The sequence below is a fragment of the Anolis sagrei genome, chromosome 2 (assembly GCF_037176765.1).
Source record: "Anolis sagrei isolate rAnoSag1 chromosome 2, rAnoSag1.mat, whole genome shotgun sequence".
NCBI classification, from domain to species: domain Eukaryota; kingdom Metazoa; phylum Chordata; class Lepidosauria; order Squamata; family Dactyloidae; genus Anolis; species Anolis sagrei.
Window position 1 is genome coordinate 264,857,686 of NC_090022.1, and position 21,575 is coordinate 264,879,260.

At 38.8% G+C, this 21,575-nt stretch overlaps 1 protein-coding gene across 1 annotated transcript; it reads right to left on the reverse strand.

Moving 5' to 3' along the window:
• Positions 1–518: 518 nt before the first annotated feature.
• On the reverse strand, positions 519–21,216 carry WDR41 (WD repeat domain 41). Its single transcript, XM_060761627.2, has 13 exons — positions 21,024–21,216; positions 14,828–14,940; positions 11,948–11,996; positions 11,479–11,610; positions 10,421–10,483; positions 9,140–9,251; positions 7,260–7,322; positions 6,759–6,866; positions 5,870–6,051; positions 4,620–4,741; positions 2,966–3,054; positions 1,996–2,129; positions 519–789 (listed from the first exon to the last, which is right to left on the reverse strand). The coding sequence occupies exons 1-13, from the start codon at positions 21,072–21,074 to the stop codon at positions 637–639; spliced, it is 1,371 nt and encodes a 456-aa protein (XP_060617610.2). The 5' UTR covers positions 21,075–21,216; the 3' UTR covers positions 519–636.
• Between the last annotated feature and the right edge of the window lie 359 nt (positions 21,217–21,575).

Here is a 21,575-nt window from a genome sequence, read left to right on the forward strand (position 1 = left end):
CTTCTGTTGATGGGGGCTGAAAAACGTCACTCAGAAGTTACTCCTGCCTGTGAAATAAAGGCTGCATCCAACTCTTTATTTACTACTGCATATACCCTGATGTCGGAGAGGCTGCCACTGCCCTGCTCCCTTCCTTCCTTTCTTTCTCTTTCCTTCCTTTCCCTCCTCTCATATATTTCCCAGTTTCCTTTCTTTTCATTCCTTCCCTCCTTTTTGTTTCTCCCTTCCTCCCTCCTTCCCTTCCCTGTCTCCCTCACAATGTCTCCATGGCAACATGGCTCTTTCCTTTTTTCTTCCTTTCCCCTCATACGCATATCACCTTTCTTTCCCAGTGAAATCACAGAGGGCCACTTTACCTAGCAACAGCCTTTGTGGCACAAAACATATAGACAGACATACAGACAGACATTCATACTTCGACACACACACACAGAGTGTTTTATCCTCTGCCAATATCTCAAATGCACAAAACTATCTGGCTTCTTTAGAATAATAACAAATTAAATGATAACAAGATATATAATTAATGGCAGGGATTTATTGTAAAAAAAGATGAACAAAATTAAACACAACTTTTTACAAATAAATAGCACATTTCAGCCCTACTTCCACACGGTTATTCACATTTAAGGAGTTTTAACTCCTAAGCTGCAAATCTTCAGTTTGTTCCAATTTATGAAATAACATTAAGCTGCGCACTCTTGATTCCCGTTCTCCATCTTTCCACAAGATGATGAAGTTATCAGCAGAGCAGGTTGCCAGACCATGTTCGGTGAAGTACAGGAACATCTGCAAGGAAACCCATTATGTCAACCTAAGACATTCAAATTGGTCACTTTTTCTACATGCAAAAAAACCCTCACATAATGTAGCTCTCTCACCCTAGATCAGCGTTTCTCAACCTGGGGGTTGGGACCCCTGAGGGGGTCGCAAGAGGGTGTCAGAGGGGTCACTAAAGACCATCAGAAACACACATTTCTGATGGTCCCAGGTTTTGAACAGGGGCAAAAAAAATCTCGGGACTGCAGAAGAGGTCCATATGGAAGAGGTCCACAGTGCTCTCCGGAAGTATGTGAACTACATCTCTCCTAATTCACTGTCAATTCCTCCCAAATCCCTGCAGTATTTTCTGTTGATCATGGGGGTTCTATGTGGGAAGTTTGGTCCAATTCTATCATTGGTGGGATTCAAGGGGCACTCTGATTGTAGGTGAACTATAAATCCCAGCAACTACAGCTCCCAAATGCCTCTTTGCGCCACACTCCACTAGTGTTCATATGTGAGCATATTGAGTATCTGTACCAAGTTTAGTCCAGATCCATCATTGTTTGAGTCCACATTCCTCTCTGGATGTAGGTGAACTACAACTCCAAATCTCAGGGTCAATGCCCACCAAAACCTTCCAGTATTTTCTGTTGGTCATTGGAGTTCTGTGTGCCAAGTTTGGTTCAATTCCCTCATTGGTGGAGGTCAGAATGCTCTTTGATTGTAGGTTAACTATAAATCCCAGCAACTACAACTCCCAAATAACAAAATCAAATATTCCCCCCCAACCCCACCAGTATTCAAATTTGGGCATATCACGTATTTGTATCAAATACATCCTGCATATCAGATATTTATATAATGATTCATAACAGTAGCAAAATTACAGTTGTGAAATAGCAACAAAAATAATTTTATGGTTGGGGGTCATCACAACATGAAGAACTGTATTAAGGGGTCGTGACATTAGGAAGGTTGAGAAACAGTGCCCTAGATGGTACATTTGAGGAAACACAAGAATAATTTACAAGAGAAACATCTGGAGTGAAGCAATTGAAATCAACCATTATATATGTGGTTATTTACTATCTAACAGCTTTTTTGCTGCAACTTCCAAGCAGTTACTGAGTACATACAGAAATGATTAAGTATGTAATAGTGCATGTATTCATGACACATTTTTCCTGCATCAGTTGTACAGGAATCTAGCTATTGACTATTCTAACAGACCTGAACAGCTGAAGAATGGCCAATCAAATCCCCAATAAGATCCAAGGAGAAAACAGTGGTGCTCTCGGGTGCCTTCTTAGCTACGTGACTGGTTTGCTTGTTTGTCCTTCCAAATCCCCAGATACTGAAAAAACCTGGAAAAGTAATAAATTAATACAGTTAAAAATTAAGAAGAATGATGTATGAAACTCACATCCTCAAGTCTTCTACTCAATCTTCACTTTGGCCCTCACAGACATTCTCCATGAATTGGGAGCCCCCGGTGGCACAATGGGTTAAAACCCTTGTGCCGGCAGGACTGCTGACCAAAAGGTCACAGGTTTGAATCTGGGGGAGTGGAATGAGCTCCTGTCTGTCAGCTCCAGCTTCTCATGTGGGAACATAAGAGAAGCCTCCCACAAGATGGTAAAACATCCAGGCGTCCCCTGGGAAACTTCCTTGCAGACGGCCAATTCTTTCACACCAGAAGCGACTTGGAGTTTCTCAAGTCGCTCCTGACACACACAAAAACTGGACATCCAATCAAATTAAACCAATTTTGTAAGATGATTACAGCATTTTTTAAAAATTGTGTGTCTGTTTGCATCTATTTCTGCTCCCATCCAAACATCCACAGTAAGCTGACAGCCAAACTGACTGGAGACTTCCATGCAAAATGATAACTTTTTATCAAAGCAACTCAATATACAGGATAATCTAAGATTATATATTAAAAACAACATTGTGAAAATCAGATTATTGGGCCTGGAGGAGGCTGTGTTGCTAACTACATGTTTAATTATTTTGTCACTCAATTCTAAACAAAATAGCTAGAAGTACATTAAAACAGGCCTCCTTTGCTTTCATACAAACAATGCATAAAATATGGCTATTTTTATGTGTTGAAATGCAGAAAGTATTATCTACAGACCTCTCCAATGATGCCTTCCTAACTTTTTATGCAGCTGATCTTCCCTTCATGTATACACACCTGAAGGAACCGGCTCAGCTGTGAGGTGCTGTTTCTCTCGTAATTCCCATATGCGAACACTGCCATCTTCTGAACAGGAGATTAACTGCCTGTTAAAATTAGATCTAGTATTACTTATCCACAATTGGAATATTCTCTAGACGTTTATTTACATAAAACCAAGGCATTCCAAAGGTTTAGCATAAAGGCTGATGCTAAATGTACTTGGGATTGGACATCTCCTGGAGCTCCAGGTCTATTTAAACTGGCATGTTAAACCCAGATGCCTCAAGAAGGCTTTCCCTAGACATTAATAGCGTTGGAAGACCCCACAAGGGCCATCCAGTCCAATCCCCTCCCATGCATGACCACACAAGGTTTGATCTTCCTTATAAAACCGTGGTTCTTAACCTGTGGGTCCCCAGATAATAATAATAATAATAATAATAATAATAATAATAATAAACTTTATTTATACCCCGCCACCATCTCCCCGATGGGGACTTGGAGCGGCTTACATGGGGCCAAGCCCGGACAACATTACAATAAAATAAACCAAAAACATAACTGACAATCAATATCATCAAAATTACATAGAAGAAGAAAAAACATTCCGATAAACATTCTGGTAAACTGGCTGGGATTTCTGGGAGTTGTAGGCCAAAACATCTGGAGACCCACAGGTTGAGAACCACTGATATAAAAGGATAAGATCTAAACTTTGAAAGATTCTTAAAGAGTACTTGGTTTTACTCGTTTTAAATTCTGTTATTCTGATTTTCTAATCCAACAAATGCAAAGAAAGGGCAATAAAATAGTATTTTATGTTCAGATATACAACTCCACAGAATCAGAAAATGATCTGAGTCCTGCAATGTTGATTGTCATGATATGAGACTTTGACCTTGATGTCTAGTATTAAAAGATACAGGCCAGAATCGAAAAGGCTACATAAAGCAATCAACACATGTAATCCATGGGTTTTAATCAAAAATAGATGGGCATGAGATGCCAATACCACAAAGTTCAAACAATATGAAAACATAAGAATACCCCAATATGTTTTTATGTCAAGCTCCAAAGTGAATAGAAAAAATTAAACCATAATTTTAAAAAAATATGTCAATTTAAGCTTTCTACAGAGGTATTACCTGCACATAAATCTTACACCAGCAATATGGCGAATACACATTTAGAAAGTCAAATCCCTTACATATTTGTATTTGAATAATTTGGATTATGAACAATTTATTGTCAAATAAAGAAGAAAGTGGTTATTTTAACATAATAGGATGACATTAGATTTAGTCATAATTAATATGGGTTGAATCTAGACTTCAAATATACCCACTTTACTCTTACACTTACTTACATAATCAATTGGACTATATCTAAGTCCTATTGATTTTAATTGGTGTGCTTCACTAAGTATAATGGGTTTTTTTTTTGTTACTTCCTCATCAACACTTTTTGAAAGAAAGCTATTTCAAAGATGGCAATCCAGCATAAAGACTATTATTTTCTTACGGCCAGAAGAGCTAAACATGGTAGGGACACTGTAGGCTGCAATGTATTGTAAGGCTGAGGGGGAAAGGGGATAAAAATCAATTGTGGCCCTATTCATCTTTCTGATGCTCAGATTTTAGGTGTACAAACCATCTAGTGCAACTTTCACCTGTTTGGAACTGTTGTAATGTGTAGAACGGTGGAGTCATGAGCAGTCTTCTGAAAGGCAATCACACGCTTCATCTGAAGGTTATACACGTATATGCCCTTTCCAACAGCAGCAAAGACACACTGGAAAGAAAATGCAATGGAACCTCATAAGAAAACAGACATACTACATGGTATAATGGATTTTCAGTAGAACTGTGACACTGTTACTTTTCAGTCTTATGTCAAATGACTGGGAAGATAAACAGTAAACAGCCGATTAAACTGTAATTACCAATAAAATTACACACAAAAATTGGACATTATGCTTAAATTCATATGGATGCTACAATTTGTAACAATTTGTACAGGAAATTATTTTGATCTCGACCTCAACCTCACTTCAAGACATCTAAAGATCTCTGAAAACCTTCTGCTAGGCCTCTTGTGGCTGAGCTGGTCAGCTCCATCCTATCACACATCTATGGCTGACTGCATGTAAACATATTTATTACTTACTAGCTGTGCCACGCGTTGATGTGGCCAATAGTAAGAATTTTCGAAGTAGAGGTAGATTTCTGGCCTATTACAAAAGAGAGGTACCTACCTATTCCTCCCCTCCTTTTCCTTCCCCTTCCCCTTTCTCTCCTTTTTTCCTTCTCTACCTCTTTCTTTCATTCCTTCTTTCGCTCTTTGGTTTCATCCTTCCTTCTCTCTTTCCTTCCTTTCCTCCCCCTTTCTCTACTTCTTCCTTTGTCTCCTTTCTTCCCTCCCTGTTTCCTTCCTTCTTTCACTTTTTATTTCCTTTTCTCCTTCCTTCCTTCTTTACATCTTTCCTGCATATCCCTCCATTAATTATTTTAAGTTGATATGTTTTAATTATGTGATTTTAAAGTATATGATGTTTTATTTTTATATGTACTCAAGGCATCGAATTATACCTTTGTTCCCTTCAGGGTGAGAAGGACAGGATATAAATGTGGTAAATAAATAAATAAACATTTGCCATAATCAGAACGTTATCTATCAGATGCTCCAGAACAGGCTCTTCACAGAAAGAAGTTTCTTGCATGGTTTACTGTAATCAACAAGTCAAATGTAAGTTTTGGAGTTAGCCCTTTACTCAGGTCTGATTAATTTACATTCCCATATACGGAATATGGGAATGTGAAAATAAAACTTAGAGATGAAAACCCAAGTACATATTAAAGAAGTGTTTACTGACTAGAAACATAGGGGAAATATAGTGAAATACATTATGAAAGTTTTTACCTCCTCATCAGAAGCTAAATGTTGAACTGACACTTCACTTTGGCTGTGTGATAATTTTATTTCTTGTTGTGGGTCCGCATGAAGAGATGTATCCCAATTGCATTCATAAGCTTGCATGGTCCAATCCATTGAATCCCATACGATCAGCTCTCCCACATGGGAACCAGTGGCAAACATCACTTCTAGGTATCAAAAACATTTTGTGGTCCCATAAATCTCAGCTTATTTGATGCTGAAAGAGTTTTCACTTCAGTATATTTATTACAGGCAAATAGTTTTACCCTAAGACATTTTAAATGCAAGTCCATTCAATCTGAGAAGTTGCCAAAACATTTTAATACAAATTGATAGATATTAAAATACAAAAAAACAAAAAACAAAAAACCAACTACTACACTCAATTGGGGTAAAAGGGGAGAAACTGTGGAAGCAAATACACCACTATTTAGTAGTAGTACTAATTTAATTGATTAGCTCTTAGGCCATATCACAATACCAACCAAACAAGACTTGTTAAGACTTGATTGCACTCTATGTAGTAAGTTAAAATAAGACACTTATAACAATACAGTAAATAAATATAAAATATGATAAAACTGATAAAACTAAGTATATACATCCTATTTCCTTATCACCCCTACAATTTACCCCGACCAGCCCCACATATATGGTTCTCAAACATATTGTTTTGCTTAAATACAAAGCTGTTTTACATGTTATTTTTGGGTCTTGGCTACACATAAAATACGTTATTCTGATGTGAGATTCCCAATACATTGTCCATTTGATATATGGACCAAGGTACAAGTCTCTCACTTACTGCTACAATTTAAATAGCATGTGTGCTATATCCTCTATTTAGTAATAATAAAACTGACAGCAGTCTTACCACTAACACTGACTAATGACACAATACTGTCCTGATGGTCAATAAGGCGTTTCACTTCAAAGACATCCCATTCAGTTCCATCTCTGGAAGTTTTCAGTCTAAAAATTACTTAGAAAAGAAAAATGGACAACATTTTAAAATATAAAATATTTCTAAAACTGTTTACATCAATAAGAATAATACCGCATGTAACAATGGAGCATGAAACATATTCTGGTATATCTTTAAAACAGAGATTTTCTGTAAATGTCGCTTATTTCACTACTAACAAACCATACTTGCTGAAATTCCCTTTTCTACAAAATCATTAAAGGCACAGGAGCCTTCCCCAGCTTTCTCTCTGGTAATCCTAGTGAAGATACGTTTTTAATGCAATTGTGCTTTGACATCACAATGTATTTGCATGTGATTTAACAGAATAACTTTTTGTATTTGTTCCAGTAGTTCCAGTTGTGTGTGAAAGGCAGAATATAAATCAAATCTATACCAAATAAGACTTACTCAATTCTTTGCCAACAGCTGCTGCCACACAGTTCTTTGGTAATTCAATCATAGAAGTAATATCTTTCATGCAGAAAACAAAAAAATATAATGAAACAATTTATTACAAGCAAATGGTTACCACACAATATACATTATTTCTATTCAGTTATAGAACACTATCTGACCAGGTTTCAAGAGGCCTAATTATATCCCATATATGGGATGCTATATCCAGGATCTCGGTTCTTCCTAAGAAAAATATTAAACGTATTAAGCAGAAAACTAAGCTGTACAAAGTTGTTGTTTTTTTATTTTAGGCTACAAAATATTTATGTGAAGTAGTATCATGTGAATTGACTTTTGCTTGTACCAATTGGATTTTCTACTTCTCCCCTTGTTACCCCACCCAGTATCTTCTGTGGAAGGATTTCAATCCTCTCCTTCTGCTGGTAACAGTTTTCATAAACTGGAAGATGGACTAATTCAATGCAGCCCTTGTTCTGGTTTTTGGGACAGCAGTCCAGAAAAAATATTTGTTCTTTCCTCTGAACTAACAAAACTAGATTTTGAAGTACAGAACTTTCTTTAACCATCTTAATAAATTCAACGAACACTTTGAAACTCGGAGGCTTTCATGGCCGAAATCACTGGGTTGCTGTGAGTTTTCCGAGCTGTATGGCCATGTTCGGGAAGCATTCTCTCCTGACACAACCTACAATCTATCTACAGACGCACTAAGAAAATTCAACAAACGCTATGTTCAGCAAAGGACAAGAGAGATCCTCTCACCTCTGCAGGAGTCTACCGTATATCATGCATAGGGACTAACAAATGCAGCCCTGCTAAAACACGAATCAAGGAACATGAAAGGCACTGCCGACTACTTCAACCAAAGAAGTCAATCATAGCAGAGCACCTGATGAACCAACCTGGACACAGCGTATTATCTGAGAACACAGAAATGCTGGACCACTCTAACAGCCACCATGTCAGACTACACAGAGAAGCCACTGAAATCCACAAGCATGTGAACAATTTCAACAGAAAGGAGGAAACTATGAAAATGAACAACATCTGGCTACCAGTATTTAAAAAAAAACCCTCTAAAATCAGAACAGTAAATAAAGAACAACAGACAAGAAACAATCAGGGCCAGCTAACACCTCCCAACAAAGGATTCCCCCAGGCAGGAATCAGCCAGGCCTTGAAGCTGCAAGGCCATTAAATGCTAATCAAGGCGAATAATTAGAACATTCACATTTGTCTCCAACAGACATGCGTTCTTTCTCCCACCCCTGGATCTTCCAAGAATATATAAACCTCCCTTGCCTAGTTTCCAATATACCTCACAACCTCTGAGGATGTCTGCCATAGATGTGGGCAAAACGTCATGAGAAAATGCTTCTGGGACATGGCCATATAGCCCAGAAAACTCAGAGCAAAGTTGAAACTCATTTGGTTAAAAATGTTAAGAGCACTATATTTATTCAATATATTTCACTACATCACTTCAATTCTTTAATATGTTTCTAAGATGAAATGTTAGAATCTCATATTTAACACTGATCACCTTAATACACAGTACACCTGAAAGAGTTTAATCTCATTTCTAAAGGGATATATATATACTCATTTGGTGATTTATATACACTGACCCAGCTCACTTAAGTTAACATACAGTTATTGAAGTTTGACATACTTTAAAATTCATAGGACACAGGAGGCTCTGGGTCTTTTTAATTCAAAAATTATGACACTGACATTTTCAAAATAGAGGTCAGCTTTAATATATGTTATCTTTAGAATTAAAGAGACTTTGCCAAGTTGGTTTTGTATCATTATATAGATTCATTTCATTCCCATTTTAACTGTTCTAATGAGTCATTTCCATTTTTTACCTGCATCAATAAGATGGCTTGTCTTACACAAGAGATCTAATTTTCGATTCCAAACACAAAGATCGCTCCCTCCTGACAGCCATACATCCAGCCTGTGAAGAACTGTCAAACACTGTAAAGCCAAATGAGACAACCAGACGTATGACATTCCTTTGGGGAATTCTCATGCAATAATGTAATCAAGTTTACTTTGTAAGAAATACAACTGTTAATGTGATTTTCCCTCAATATTTATAATAACTAGTTGTATTCGCCACATGTTGCTGTGGCCAACCTTCCCTCCCTCTTTCTCTCCTTTCTTTTTCTCTCTCTATCCTTCCCTCCCTCTTTCCTCCCTTCCTTTTTCTTTCCTTCTTTCCTTCCTTCCCTACCTCTTTCCTTCCTTCCCCTTCCTTTTTCTTTCTCTCCTTTCTTCCTTCTCTACCTATTCTTGGACTGTAACTCCCAGCAGTTTTCCTGATTGATTGATCTATCGACCTACTATGTATCTCTATCTAATCTATATATCTTATCTATCTGGAGGATTGCTTGGAGTTGCAGTCCAAGATTAGGAAATAGAAAATATGTATGGATTGGGATGCTCTCAAAGAAATCCAAGGAGAAACAAGCTTTCAGCTTGGAAGCAGTGCATTTGGAGCATCCCCCTCCCCTAAAGGGCCTGGTCTAGGGGATGCTGGGAGCTTTCGCGCATGTGCTGTATTGATGCTTTTTTGGGGTTTTAAGTCCTTTCTGCTGTTTTTTGGGAGCGGTTTATGAGTGATGGTCACTCATTGGTCTGTTAGAGCTTTAGTGTCCAAAATCGTGTCAATTCATCCAATGGTTTTTGAATTACGAACATTACATTTTATTTATATAGATAGCAAGGACAGATAAAGAAGAATAGCAGTGCTTTATGCTTCAAGATCTCACTGAGGACCTGTTGAGGTCGGATATAAACACTTCAAGGTTTTTCAAAGAATCTATTTTATCACAAATAACATTACATACTATGTACAGTAGAGTTTTGCTTATCCAACATAAACGGACCAGGAGAACGCTGGGTAAGCGAAAATGTTGTATAATAAGGAGGGATTAAGGAAAAACTTATTAAACAGCAAATTATGTTATGATTTTACAAATTAAGCATGCCGGGTAGTTTAAGCACCAAAACATCACGTTTTACAACAAACTGACAGAAAAAGCAGTTCAATACATGGTAACGTTATGTAGTAATTACTGTATTTACTAATTTAGCCACCAAGAGTAATACCTAAAACCAACATCACGTCCATTTTCACTTACCTTTACAGTAGAATGGAAGCAGGATACTTTGTGAATTTGCCTGCCATTGTCACAATCCCATATCTGTTTTTATTCATTAAGGATCTGGTGACTTATATGTTTAGATGCAGAGTTAGAACTCTAAAGATGGAGATGCACAGCTGCATGATGGGTCTATATCTATTACTGTGACCAAGACATTGTTTATTTATTTATTTATTTATTTGCGGTATTTATATTCCGCCCTTCTCACCCCACAGGGGACTTAGGGCGGATTACAGTGTACACATATATGGCAAACATTCAATGCCAATTTTTGACATAGAACGTATACAGACATACACAGAGGCTATTTAACTTTTCTGGCTGCCAGGGGAGCTGTCGCTTTCATCGTCCATCTGCGACGCTGATGAAGTACTTCCGCATTCCCTGTATGCTTTTGCTGGAGTGTTTTGCTGGAGTCTTTTTTATGGCCTCATAAATTAGTTAATTTAGCCTCCCCACACAAGGTGGTACCTAATTTTCCTACTTGACAGATGCAACTGTCTTTCGGGTTGCAAAGGTTGACAACAGGCTACACAATTGGTTGGAAACCCACTCCAACCCGGGCTGGCTTCGAACTCATGACCTTTTGGTCAGAGTGATCTTAATGCAGCTGACACTCATCCAGCTGCGCCACAATCCTGGTGCAGTAACTTACAGTAACTTCCATTCCTGTCAAACAAGCAATGGGTGAGATATCTATACCACATCTCCCTCCCTTACGCAGTTGAGGGCATGCATTGGGGAAGTGAATGTACAACATCGTTTCACTGGGATCTCTTCTGCTCATATAGCTTTTAGGATCAGAATCTTTGCTTATCTACAATAGCTTTGTTACATGTAAAATGAAAATCTGTCCACACCAAAACTCCTCCAGTTCTCCCAAGGATAATTGGACAGACTGAACTTAAGAAATGAACCACTAATATAGCATGCCTTGTGTTTACCACAGCAACAACCATCCACTGGTCTGCGTAGCTCACATCAGTATTTCTCTTATCAAAAAGATAAAGGATGATGTTCCTGTTAAAGGATACTACAACGGTCCTATCAGCAGCTGCTGTCAAAATCATGTGACATTTTTCTTCACAAGTATCTGACAAAGGAAAAGCTGCAAGGGCTGTAATTTTTTGTGTGTGCGCCTGTAGCTCAAACAGTTTCTCTCCAGTCTGAAAAACAGAACAAAACATCAAACCAAACCTGCTCAATGAAAATAACAGAAAATATTATGAAAGAAAACTACAGCTATTTAGAATACTGTATTAAGAAATTATTTATAATGTTAAACAGAAAGTTATAGAGATCCCTTAAATCAGACTACTGTCATGGGTTTATTGCCACAAAGTTCAGTCATTTTAGCTAATAGTAAAGGATTGTGAGAAATATATTCAAAATGGGTGAGGAATGCTGTCAAATGTCCTTCCTTCTATCAAATTCCTCTTCCTTTTGTGTATTTTAGATTGTAAACCATATCCCCAAGAATAGTCATGCTGAATAAAAACCAACCTGAGCATTCCACAAGCATACAATTCCATCATCACCAGCAGATGCAAACCTGATAAACAACAAATTAAAAATTATATACATCCATTCAAATAGCCTATAAGATGCTAATTAATATTTATTATTTATTTACTTACTTTATTTATATCCCACCTTCCTCCCCGAGGGGACTCAAGGCGGCTAACAGTCACACACTTTGATCAATTTGAAACAAAGCAAACATGGGAAAAAAACTAACCAAAATTGGATGTGTTAGGTTAAAAATACAGTTAAAATACAATAAAACAATTAAAATGAATCTTAAAACACACACATACCCAAATCCCACTCCCAACCTCCCCAGCAACATGCCCCTTATCCTTCTCCAAATGCCTGCCGGCAGAAAAAAGTCCTGATTAGCTTGCGGAAGGCACGCTTTAAAATTAAGTCACTAACAAATCACCCAACAAAAACCATACCAGAAGTTCAATAAACATCTAAACAGGATGGAGATTTTTTTTCTTCACTTTTTCTTTTTACAGATTTCATCTCAAGAAAGCAACTACTAATGAACCAGAGGCACAAGTTCTTGTCATTTTAATGTCTCATAACTGTAAAAGGCACTAACCCTCATTTAAATTGTCTGGTTACTTTTCTTTTCTACTCCAAAGCATTCCATTTATTTGCACGTCTACCACCTCAAGGGAGCAATTTCTGACGTAAGCAATGTTGTCTATGAGGTAGGAATTCATATAATATTAATGTGCATAATTGTATTTAATTCAGAGGAAGACATTTTCAACCTTCACTGCTTGCAGTGCTCCTGGGTTTTATACCGTACAAATTTATGCCTTACATGTAACAGTGTTGATGCAAGTAAATGACTAGTACAAATTAGTAAAACGGTAAAGAACTATTTTACTATAATATATGAATGAGGCAGCACACATTGCATATAGTTTAATTTCCACATGACACATGGAAGCAGACCCAGATTTGCATCTTAGTTTGCACTCAACAAAGCCTAGAGCACATCAAATTAGAAAATACATGTTTGCCACTTAAAGCATCTTTAGTGTTCATATAAAATATGTATGGATGAAGTGGCACAAAGTACAAATAGGAAACACCAGTTAACCATGTCTGAACTGAAATCCAAAACTTTACATGTACTCGCAAAAAAAATGCTATTCACATGCCATAATCTGGGTTTTTTTAAATTCTATTAAGAAAAGTTATTCTATAAAATAAAGCTATTTATCTCTCAACACAGAGAAGAGCTAGATTGTCTTTAAAATAATCAGAAATATGAAGCCCAGGATTTCATGTGAAGAGCTCATGACAAAACTATCAATCCCTCAAATGGATTCTTTTCACCAAGCTGGTGTTTCATGGGTCACCTGATTCTTTTCCAGTCATGATCACCATCCTCTATAACCTTGTCTGCTTCCTGGAGGAGCAAGAAATGGTCGGAGGAGCAAGAAATGGTCAAACGAGCAACAGAGAAAGCTATTCTTAAAGTGTGTTATGAATTCAGTCTAGTTTAATGTGTCAAATGCTAGAGTATTACTTGCAATTTTATCTCATTCCATTTTTTGGAAGACTCTTGCTGAGGCTTAGCCTTCTTTAGTGATCTTGCAATCAATATGACCCTCTCCTCATGTTCAAAAACACAAAAGAAAAGAAGTGAAAAGCAGCTGTCTGTTAGGTTGATACAGGATTTATTTAGTATCTTCAGAAACCAATCTAAGAAAATTTTCCACTCACTGGTTTTAGCTGAGCCACCGCGAAAACAAGAAAATCCTCCTGCAAAATTCTCAATAAGATGATATTATCTAAAGAGCTGAAGCGTGAAACCTGGCTTACAACAGTTGACAAAAATGCAATGAAAGAATGATGAAAACTAAATAAAACCGTTTCAGAAACCAAGTAACAATGCTAATGTTATTTGAAGGAATCAAATAAGGTGGTGGTGTCTGGTTTAGCACTGCTCTTAATCACTACATATACTAGATATTAAAAAGTAGAGCAAACTGTTAGAGGAATGCACAGTATTTTACCCCTTTATAAAGGAATTCATCTTTTCCTTTGGCTAATGTTTTTTGAAAAAAACTTACTGTAAAATACTGCATTTTGAAATTGTTTTGAACTTTTTAGATGTGTGTTTTAAAGTCTAATTGTAGAAATGAAAATGTAATTATTATCCATGGGCTTCACAATATGTATGAATCAGTAAATGCAAGAAATCTGGAAATTACCCTTTGCATGAGAGTCCCACAACAAGCCTTACATGCTGAAAGACTATGGATGAATTTGTGACAGGAATTTCCTGCATTTGCACAGATATAACTGCAAGCTTATATCTAGAACATATGCTCCCTCTTCTATGATTAGCACCTCATGGAAGCAGGAACATCAGGAAAAGCATCTTCTGCCCACCTTGTTCTGTCAATAAATCCCTGGATCCAAGCATCAACCTCCAAACATTTTACAGAAATTAAAGGAAAACTCTTGATGACATTATTGCTTTGCAATGAGTGGAAACTACTTGCAGCCAAATGTAAGCAGTAATTAATACTCCACGGAAGAAAATATACAAAGTGATTTCAGAAACAACCACCTCATATGCAAATAACACACTTCAATGCAGAAGTGGGCAATTAATGGTGCTCCACATAGGTTGCAACTCCCATTAGATCTAGTGAGTAAGCTAATGGAGAACCACACATTGCCCATCACTAGTGCTTAAACTGCTAGGATTTAATTGCAAATCTGTGACAACCGTATGTTGACAACTAAGTTAACTATCAAGCTAATAGGAATAAAAAAATATTTCTCTTTGAAGACACCAGTTTAAATCATCTCAACAATATAAGAGGGGAAATTATAAAAGTAATGTCTTACCTATAATCATCTATTGCCACTAAAAATCGCACTATGTCATGATGACCTTTCAATACAAGGAGCTCCGTATAAGGATTCTGTGTCTGCTCTTCACCAATGGGCTGCACAGATTTCTAGAAATCCAGAAAAATAAAACTATAAGTTTGCTTATCTTCAATCTCTGCAACAGGCATTTCCATTTCTTATCACAGTTGGTATTACCTTATCTGCAATGTAAACCCATATTTAATAGAATTACACTACATATATGATGTGTTATGATCAGAAACTACTAAACATACCAACAGCTTTAAAACCAGGTAGGTTCTAGCCTCACATATTAGACTTTAACAATGACTTCAAAACAATTAGTCTGATTCTATTTATGTTTACTTGGAAGGAAGTCCTGTATTTGCAATAGGATATATCTCATAGTAAGTCTGCACAGAAATATTGCCGTAGTAGTATAAGAACAGTGGGACTATCTGGCAACAATTTTGTGGGCAAATCATTAACATATGCACAGTTAGAAGTCACAGTCAATATAGGGGCAATACTAGAGGCAGCCAAGGTATCACTATTCCAGGTTATTTGGATACCTTTCATATTATTCAAAAATATAGACAAGTTACTTGGAAGCAATTCTCTGGATTGTTGGCCACCATGGCTAGTAAAAGCAGGATAGATTTGAAGCTCTGGATCTTGGCAGCAATAAACAACTTGTGGAAAAAATGTTGCTGTTCCCCTTAAAGAAGTAGTAATGTGGCTCTTACAAAAGAAAATTATTTTAGACCTTATGTATGCAATCAATGCCTGGTCTTCAACATCTCTTTTGGAAAAATGCTGGACAGAATGGAAGTCTCTGTTTTTGAGATTTAGGAGAAAATAGATTCAGAATCTCTGATGAATGCAGACTAAACTAACACTCAACTTTGGGTGTATGTATTTTTTTACAAAGTTTTAAAGTGTTTTACCCTGTTATGAGTTTTTTTTTACTAGTGCATCTGGTTATATTTGCTGGAAATTACCTCAGGAAATCTAGCGATATATAAGTAAATAATAAATGAACCCTGATCACTGCTGGCATGTGACACCCAACTTGTTTGCCTAGGTTAAATTCACCACTAGAGACAGAACTTCACCATTAGAGACAAAACTTTCTGTATAAAAGTCTTAAGTCTTTATATCTTCTTTATAGCAGACCAAGGAGCAACTAATTTAAATACTTACTCGCTTCAGTAAAAGGATAACTATAACTTAAGCCATCAGAAAAACTTCACAAAGTAATTCTGGGGGGGCTGTTTTTATTATAATCACTTATACATTGTTTGTCATTTATTTCATACAGTGCTTTGGTGGCAACAGTCCAGACTAGTGGCTTTAAAATACAACATGATCCTCATATCTGCAGGACAAGCATTTGTGGTTTCATTTATCCATGTCAAAATAGGCAAGATGAAAAGAGGAAGCCTTCTCTACAAATAGATTGACTCTATTAAAGAAGAAGGTTCTGTAAGACTCAAGCGGGGCTATCATTTCTTGGGTACACCTACACACAGCTCTTGGGGCACATCTACACAAATCATTTTTGGCAGTTTCTCACTGGTATCTTAAAAGATGGTTTTGCGGTGCAGATGATTACACAGGAAATCATGGAACCAGTTTGAGGCCCAAATGATGATTACACAAACCAGAACACTATGCACACTATGGTCATTATTTTGTGTGAATTTGTTGTCTGGCTGCTGCACCCTTTTTTGACCAGGGACCACTTTGACCAGGGACCACTCTCCAACGTAAGTACCAAAAGGATTACAAATTTTCAGTCAACTTTAGATTCTGTTTAGTTATTTGGGGTGATGATTCAGAAAATTGGATTGGATAGACCACATCAGCTCAAGTTTCTGATACAGAACATATGCTATCCAGTAGTTGCCATGTGCTTGCCAACAGAAAACCATGTTTAATAATCTAGAGCTGAAGTGGTAGTACAATGTTCTCTCACTTATCGTGGGGGTTACGTTCTAGGACCACCCATGAAAAGTGAAAATCCATGAAGTAGGGATGCTATATAAATGTATCACATTCTGAGGGTGAAGCAGAAGTGAGGAGAGATTTAAAAGCATCGCACACCTCCTCCTATTTCTCCTTCTTTTTTTGCTAGCTAAAAGGAAGAGGCTACAAGGCCATGATTTACATACTGCTTTATATCTCCTCTCTCTATTTTTTTATGATTGCTGCCTCTCTCCCGAGGGGGGGGGGGAGCTGAAACCCCCTTCCACACTCCATCATTGCCAGGATGCAAAAACCCACAAAACAGCGAGTCTGCGAAGTTGTAAGGGAACACTGTAGTAAACTTTCAGCCTCTCCCCTCCTGACATCCCAGTTGCCTCGGCACTATAAGAGAGTTTCGCCGACCATTTTAACTTATGTTTTTAAGATGTATTTAGTTGTATTTGTGCATTGAATTTCTGCTGTTAGCCGGTCTGAGTCCCTCCATGGACGTACAGAAGATCGGGATATAAAAGTTTTAAATAAATAAATAAACCACTGAGCTACATTAAATGGTCAGTGTAGATCAGTGGTTCTCAACCTTTCTAATGCTGTGACCCCTTAACCCTAACATTATGAATCACCATGTAAATAATGATCTGCAGGATGTATTTTCTTTCACTGGAGCAAATTTGGCACAAATACCCGGTATGCCCAAATTTGAGTACTGGTGGGGTTGGCGGGGGGGTTGACTTTGCCATTTGGGAGTTGTAGTTGCTGGGATTTATAGTTAACCTGTAAACAAAGAGCATTCTGAACCCCACCAACAATACAACTGAACCAAAGTTGGCACACAAAACTCCCATGATGAACAGAAAATACTGGAAGGGTTTGGTGGGCATTGACTTTGAGTTTGGGAGTTGAAGTTCGCCTACATCCAGAAAGCACTCTAGACTTCAACAATGATGGATCTGGACCAAACTTGGCACGGATACTCCATATGCACAAATGTGAACACTCATGGAGTTTTGGGAAAATAGACCTTGAGATTTGGGAGTTGTACTTGCTGGGATTTATAGTTCACCTACAATCAAGGATCAAAGATTCTCTGCACACTGCACTTCCTTGAAATCCGATAGATCACCTGTCACATCCAGCACTTTTTAATCTGTACCCATTACTTGGCCCGGCCCTGTTTTTATTGTGTGTTATGCTGTACTGTTTTGTTGTTTTTACTGTTATTGCTTTAATGTTTTTGATTTGCTTTTAATTGTATTGTTATGCAATTGTGTTGTTGAGGCTTTGGCCTTTGTAAGCCGCATTGAGTCCTTCGGGAGATGCTAGCGGGGTACAAATAAAATTTAATAATAATAATAACAATAATAAAAGGAGCGTTCTGAACCCCAACAATGATAGAATTGGGCCAAACCTCCCACACAGAGACCCCCATGGCCATCAGAAAATACTGTGTTTTCTGATGGTCTTTGGCGACCCCTCTGACACCCCTTCACAACCCCTCCAGGGGTCCCGACCCCCAAGTTCATAGAATCATAGAATCATAGAATCATAGAATCATAGAATCATAGAATCATAGAGTTGGAAGAGACCTCATGGGCCATCCAGTCCAACCCCCTGCCAAGAAGCAGGAATATTGCATTCAAATCACCCCTGACAAATGGCCATCCAGCCTCTGCTTAAAAGCTTCCAAAGAAGGAGCCTCCACCACACTCCGGGGCAGAGAGTTCCACTGCTGAACGGCTCTCACAGTCAGGAAGTTCTTCCTAATGTTCAGATGGAATCTCCTCTCTTGTAGTTTGAAGCCATTGTTCCGTGTCCTAGTCTCCAAGGAAGCAGAAAACAAGCTTGCTCCCTCCTCCCTGTGGCTTCCTCTCACATATTTATACATGGCTATCATATCTCCTCTCAGCCTTCTCTTCTTCAGGCTAAACATGCCCAGTTCCCTAAGCCGCTCCTCATAGGGCTTGTTCTCCAGACCCTTGATCATTTTAGTCGCCCTCCTCTGGACACTTTCCAGCTTGTCAACATCTCTCTTGAATTGTGGTGCCCAGAATTGGACACAATATTCCAGATGTGGTCTAACCAAAGCAGAATAGAGGGGTAGCATTACTTCCTTAGATCTAGACACTATGCTTCTAATGATGCAGGCCAAAATCCCATTGGCTTTTTTTGCCGCCACATCACATTGTTGGCTCATGTTTAACTTGTTGTCCACGAGGACTCCAAGATCTTTTTCACACGTACTGCTCTCGAGCCAGGCGTCCCCCATTCTGTATCTTTGCATTTCATTTTTCCTGCCAAAGTGGAGTATCTTGCATTTGTCACTGTTGAACTTCATTTTGTTAGTTTTGGCCCATCTCTCTAATCTGTCAAGATCGTTTTGAATTCTGCTCCTGTTCTCTGGACTATTGGCTATCCCTCCCAATTTGGTATCGTCTGCAAACTTGATGATCATGCCTTCTAGCCCTTCATCTAAGTCATTAATAAAGATGTTGAACAGGACCGGGCCCAGGACGGAGCCCTGCGGCACTCCGCTCGTCACTTCTTTCCAAGATGAAGAGGAAGCATTAGTGAGCACTCTCTGTGTTCGTCCACTTAACCAATTACAGATCCACCTCACCGTAGTTTTGCCTAGCCCACATTGGACTAGTTTCCTTGCCAGAAGGTCATGGGGGACCTTGTCGAAGGCCTTACTGAAATCCAGGTACGCTACATCCACGGCATTCCCCGCATCTACCCAACTTGTAGCTCTATCGAAGAAAGAGATCAGATTAGTCTGGCATGACTTGTTTTTGATAAATCCATGTTGACTATTAGCGATGACTGCATTTGTTTCTAAGTGTTTGCAGACCACTTCCTTAACAATCTTTTCCAGAATCTTGCCCAGTTGAGAAACACTGGTGTAGATGGAGCCTTGGAGGTTTTCTATTCCCATTGCTCAGTCATAGGTGGAAGTTGCCTGGAGGGCAAAGAACAAGGAAGCATTGCCAGGCGATATCAAAGCCATGCTTGTCCTAGCTGGCCATATATTATTGATCTTGTTCTCCTTACATATTACCACCCCTCTTCATGACCATATACTATTGCTCTTGTCAGTAGCCCCCAGTGGTGCAGTGGGTTTATAGTGGGTTTATGCCCTCCCGAAAGACTTCAGACAAGCCCCTACATTGGCAGTCTTCAGAAAGAATCTGAAAACCTGGCTGTTCCGATGTGCCTTTTCAGACTAGGAATCCCAGTACCAAATCCCAGAAGCACTTTAGTTAGAACCAGGATCACCGTATACCGCACACCGCACTTATATTATAATCCCATACCCCTCTGACACATCAGCACTTTTAATCCTGTACCCCTACTCCGGCCGGCTCAGTTTTTAATAATGTCTTGTTCTACTGCTATTGTTATTGTTTTTGCTTAACTGTTTTATTTGCTAGGTACTGTATTGTTGTATTGTGTGGGCTCCGGCCTGTTGTAAGCCGCATCGAATCCCTTGGGAGATGCTAGCGGGGTACAAATAAAGTTATAATAATAATAATAATAATAATAATTAACCTCTGTGCTGGCAGGGCTGAAGACCGACAGGTCGCGGGTTCGAATCTGGGGAGAGGCGGATGAGCTCCCTCTACCAGCTCCAGCTGCTCATGCGGGGACATGAGAGAAGCCTCCCACAAGGATGATAAAAACATCAATTCATCCAGCGACCCCTGGGCAACGTCCTTGCAGACGGCCAATTCTCTCACACCAGAAGCGACTTGCAGCTTCTCAAGTCGCTCCTGACACGACAAAAAAAAAAAGCTCTTGTCCATACTATAATATTTAATACTGTAATAAGGAACAGCCAATCCTCTACTTAGCCATATACGACTCATCCCATCCTTATTAGATATTATAAGAAGGAGCAACCACCCCTCTACATGGCCATATACTATTGATCTCACAATTATAATATGTAATCCCATTATAATAAGGAACAGCCAATCCTCTACACAACTATATGCTATTGATCTTGTCTTTATTACATACTATAGCAAGGTTTGACACCAAATGGACTTGTAAAAACACAACTCCTATGATTCTATAGCAGGCCTGGCCCAACTTGGGCCCTCCAGGGGTTTTGGACTTCAACTCCCCCCATTCCTAACAGGCTCAGGCCTCTTCCTTTTCCCCCTCAACCGCTTAAGCCAGGCCTGCCGTAGGGAGCACCATTTACCTCGGCCAGGCCCTGAGGCTCGCGTCCCCCGCCTATCAACCAACGCAGCATCGCGAAGCACTAGCCCTCAGCCTTCTCGGTCACGTGACGCTGGCAGTTTGTCCCTCCCGCCCTTCCGTAGCTGCCCCTGCTGGTCACAGCGACAAAACCAAAAGGAAAAGCCTCCCTCCGCGGCTTAATCGATCGCCGATGCTTCCGATTGCTTTCCCTGTCAATAGAAAGATAGGCACGATGAGTCGAGTACCGAGCGAGCGATCTTCTTTCTGCTGCTTTGTGGCGCACAGTTGTTCTCTCGAATTGCGCCTGCGCAGTAGAATTAAAGCAACCCGACACACCACTTTAACTGCCATAGCTCAATATTATGGGATCCTGAGGGTTGTCAGCCCCTTCTACACTGCCATATAATCCAGATTATCAAAGCAAATAAATAAACCACATTGTTTGCTTTGAACTGAATTATATGAGGCCACATATAACCCTCTCCACTGAAATACAACACCGCCTGAGCTCTGCGAGCGCAGCATTTTTCCGAATGAAGCAGAGAGTGTATCC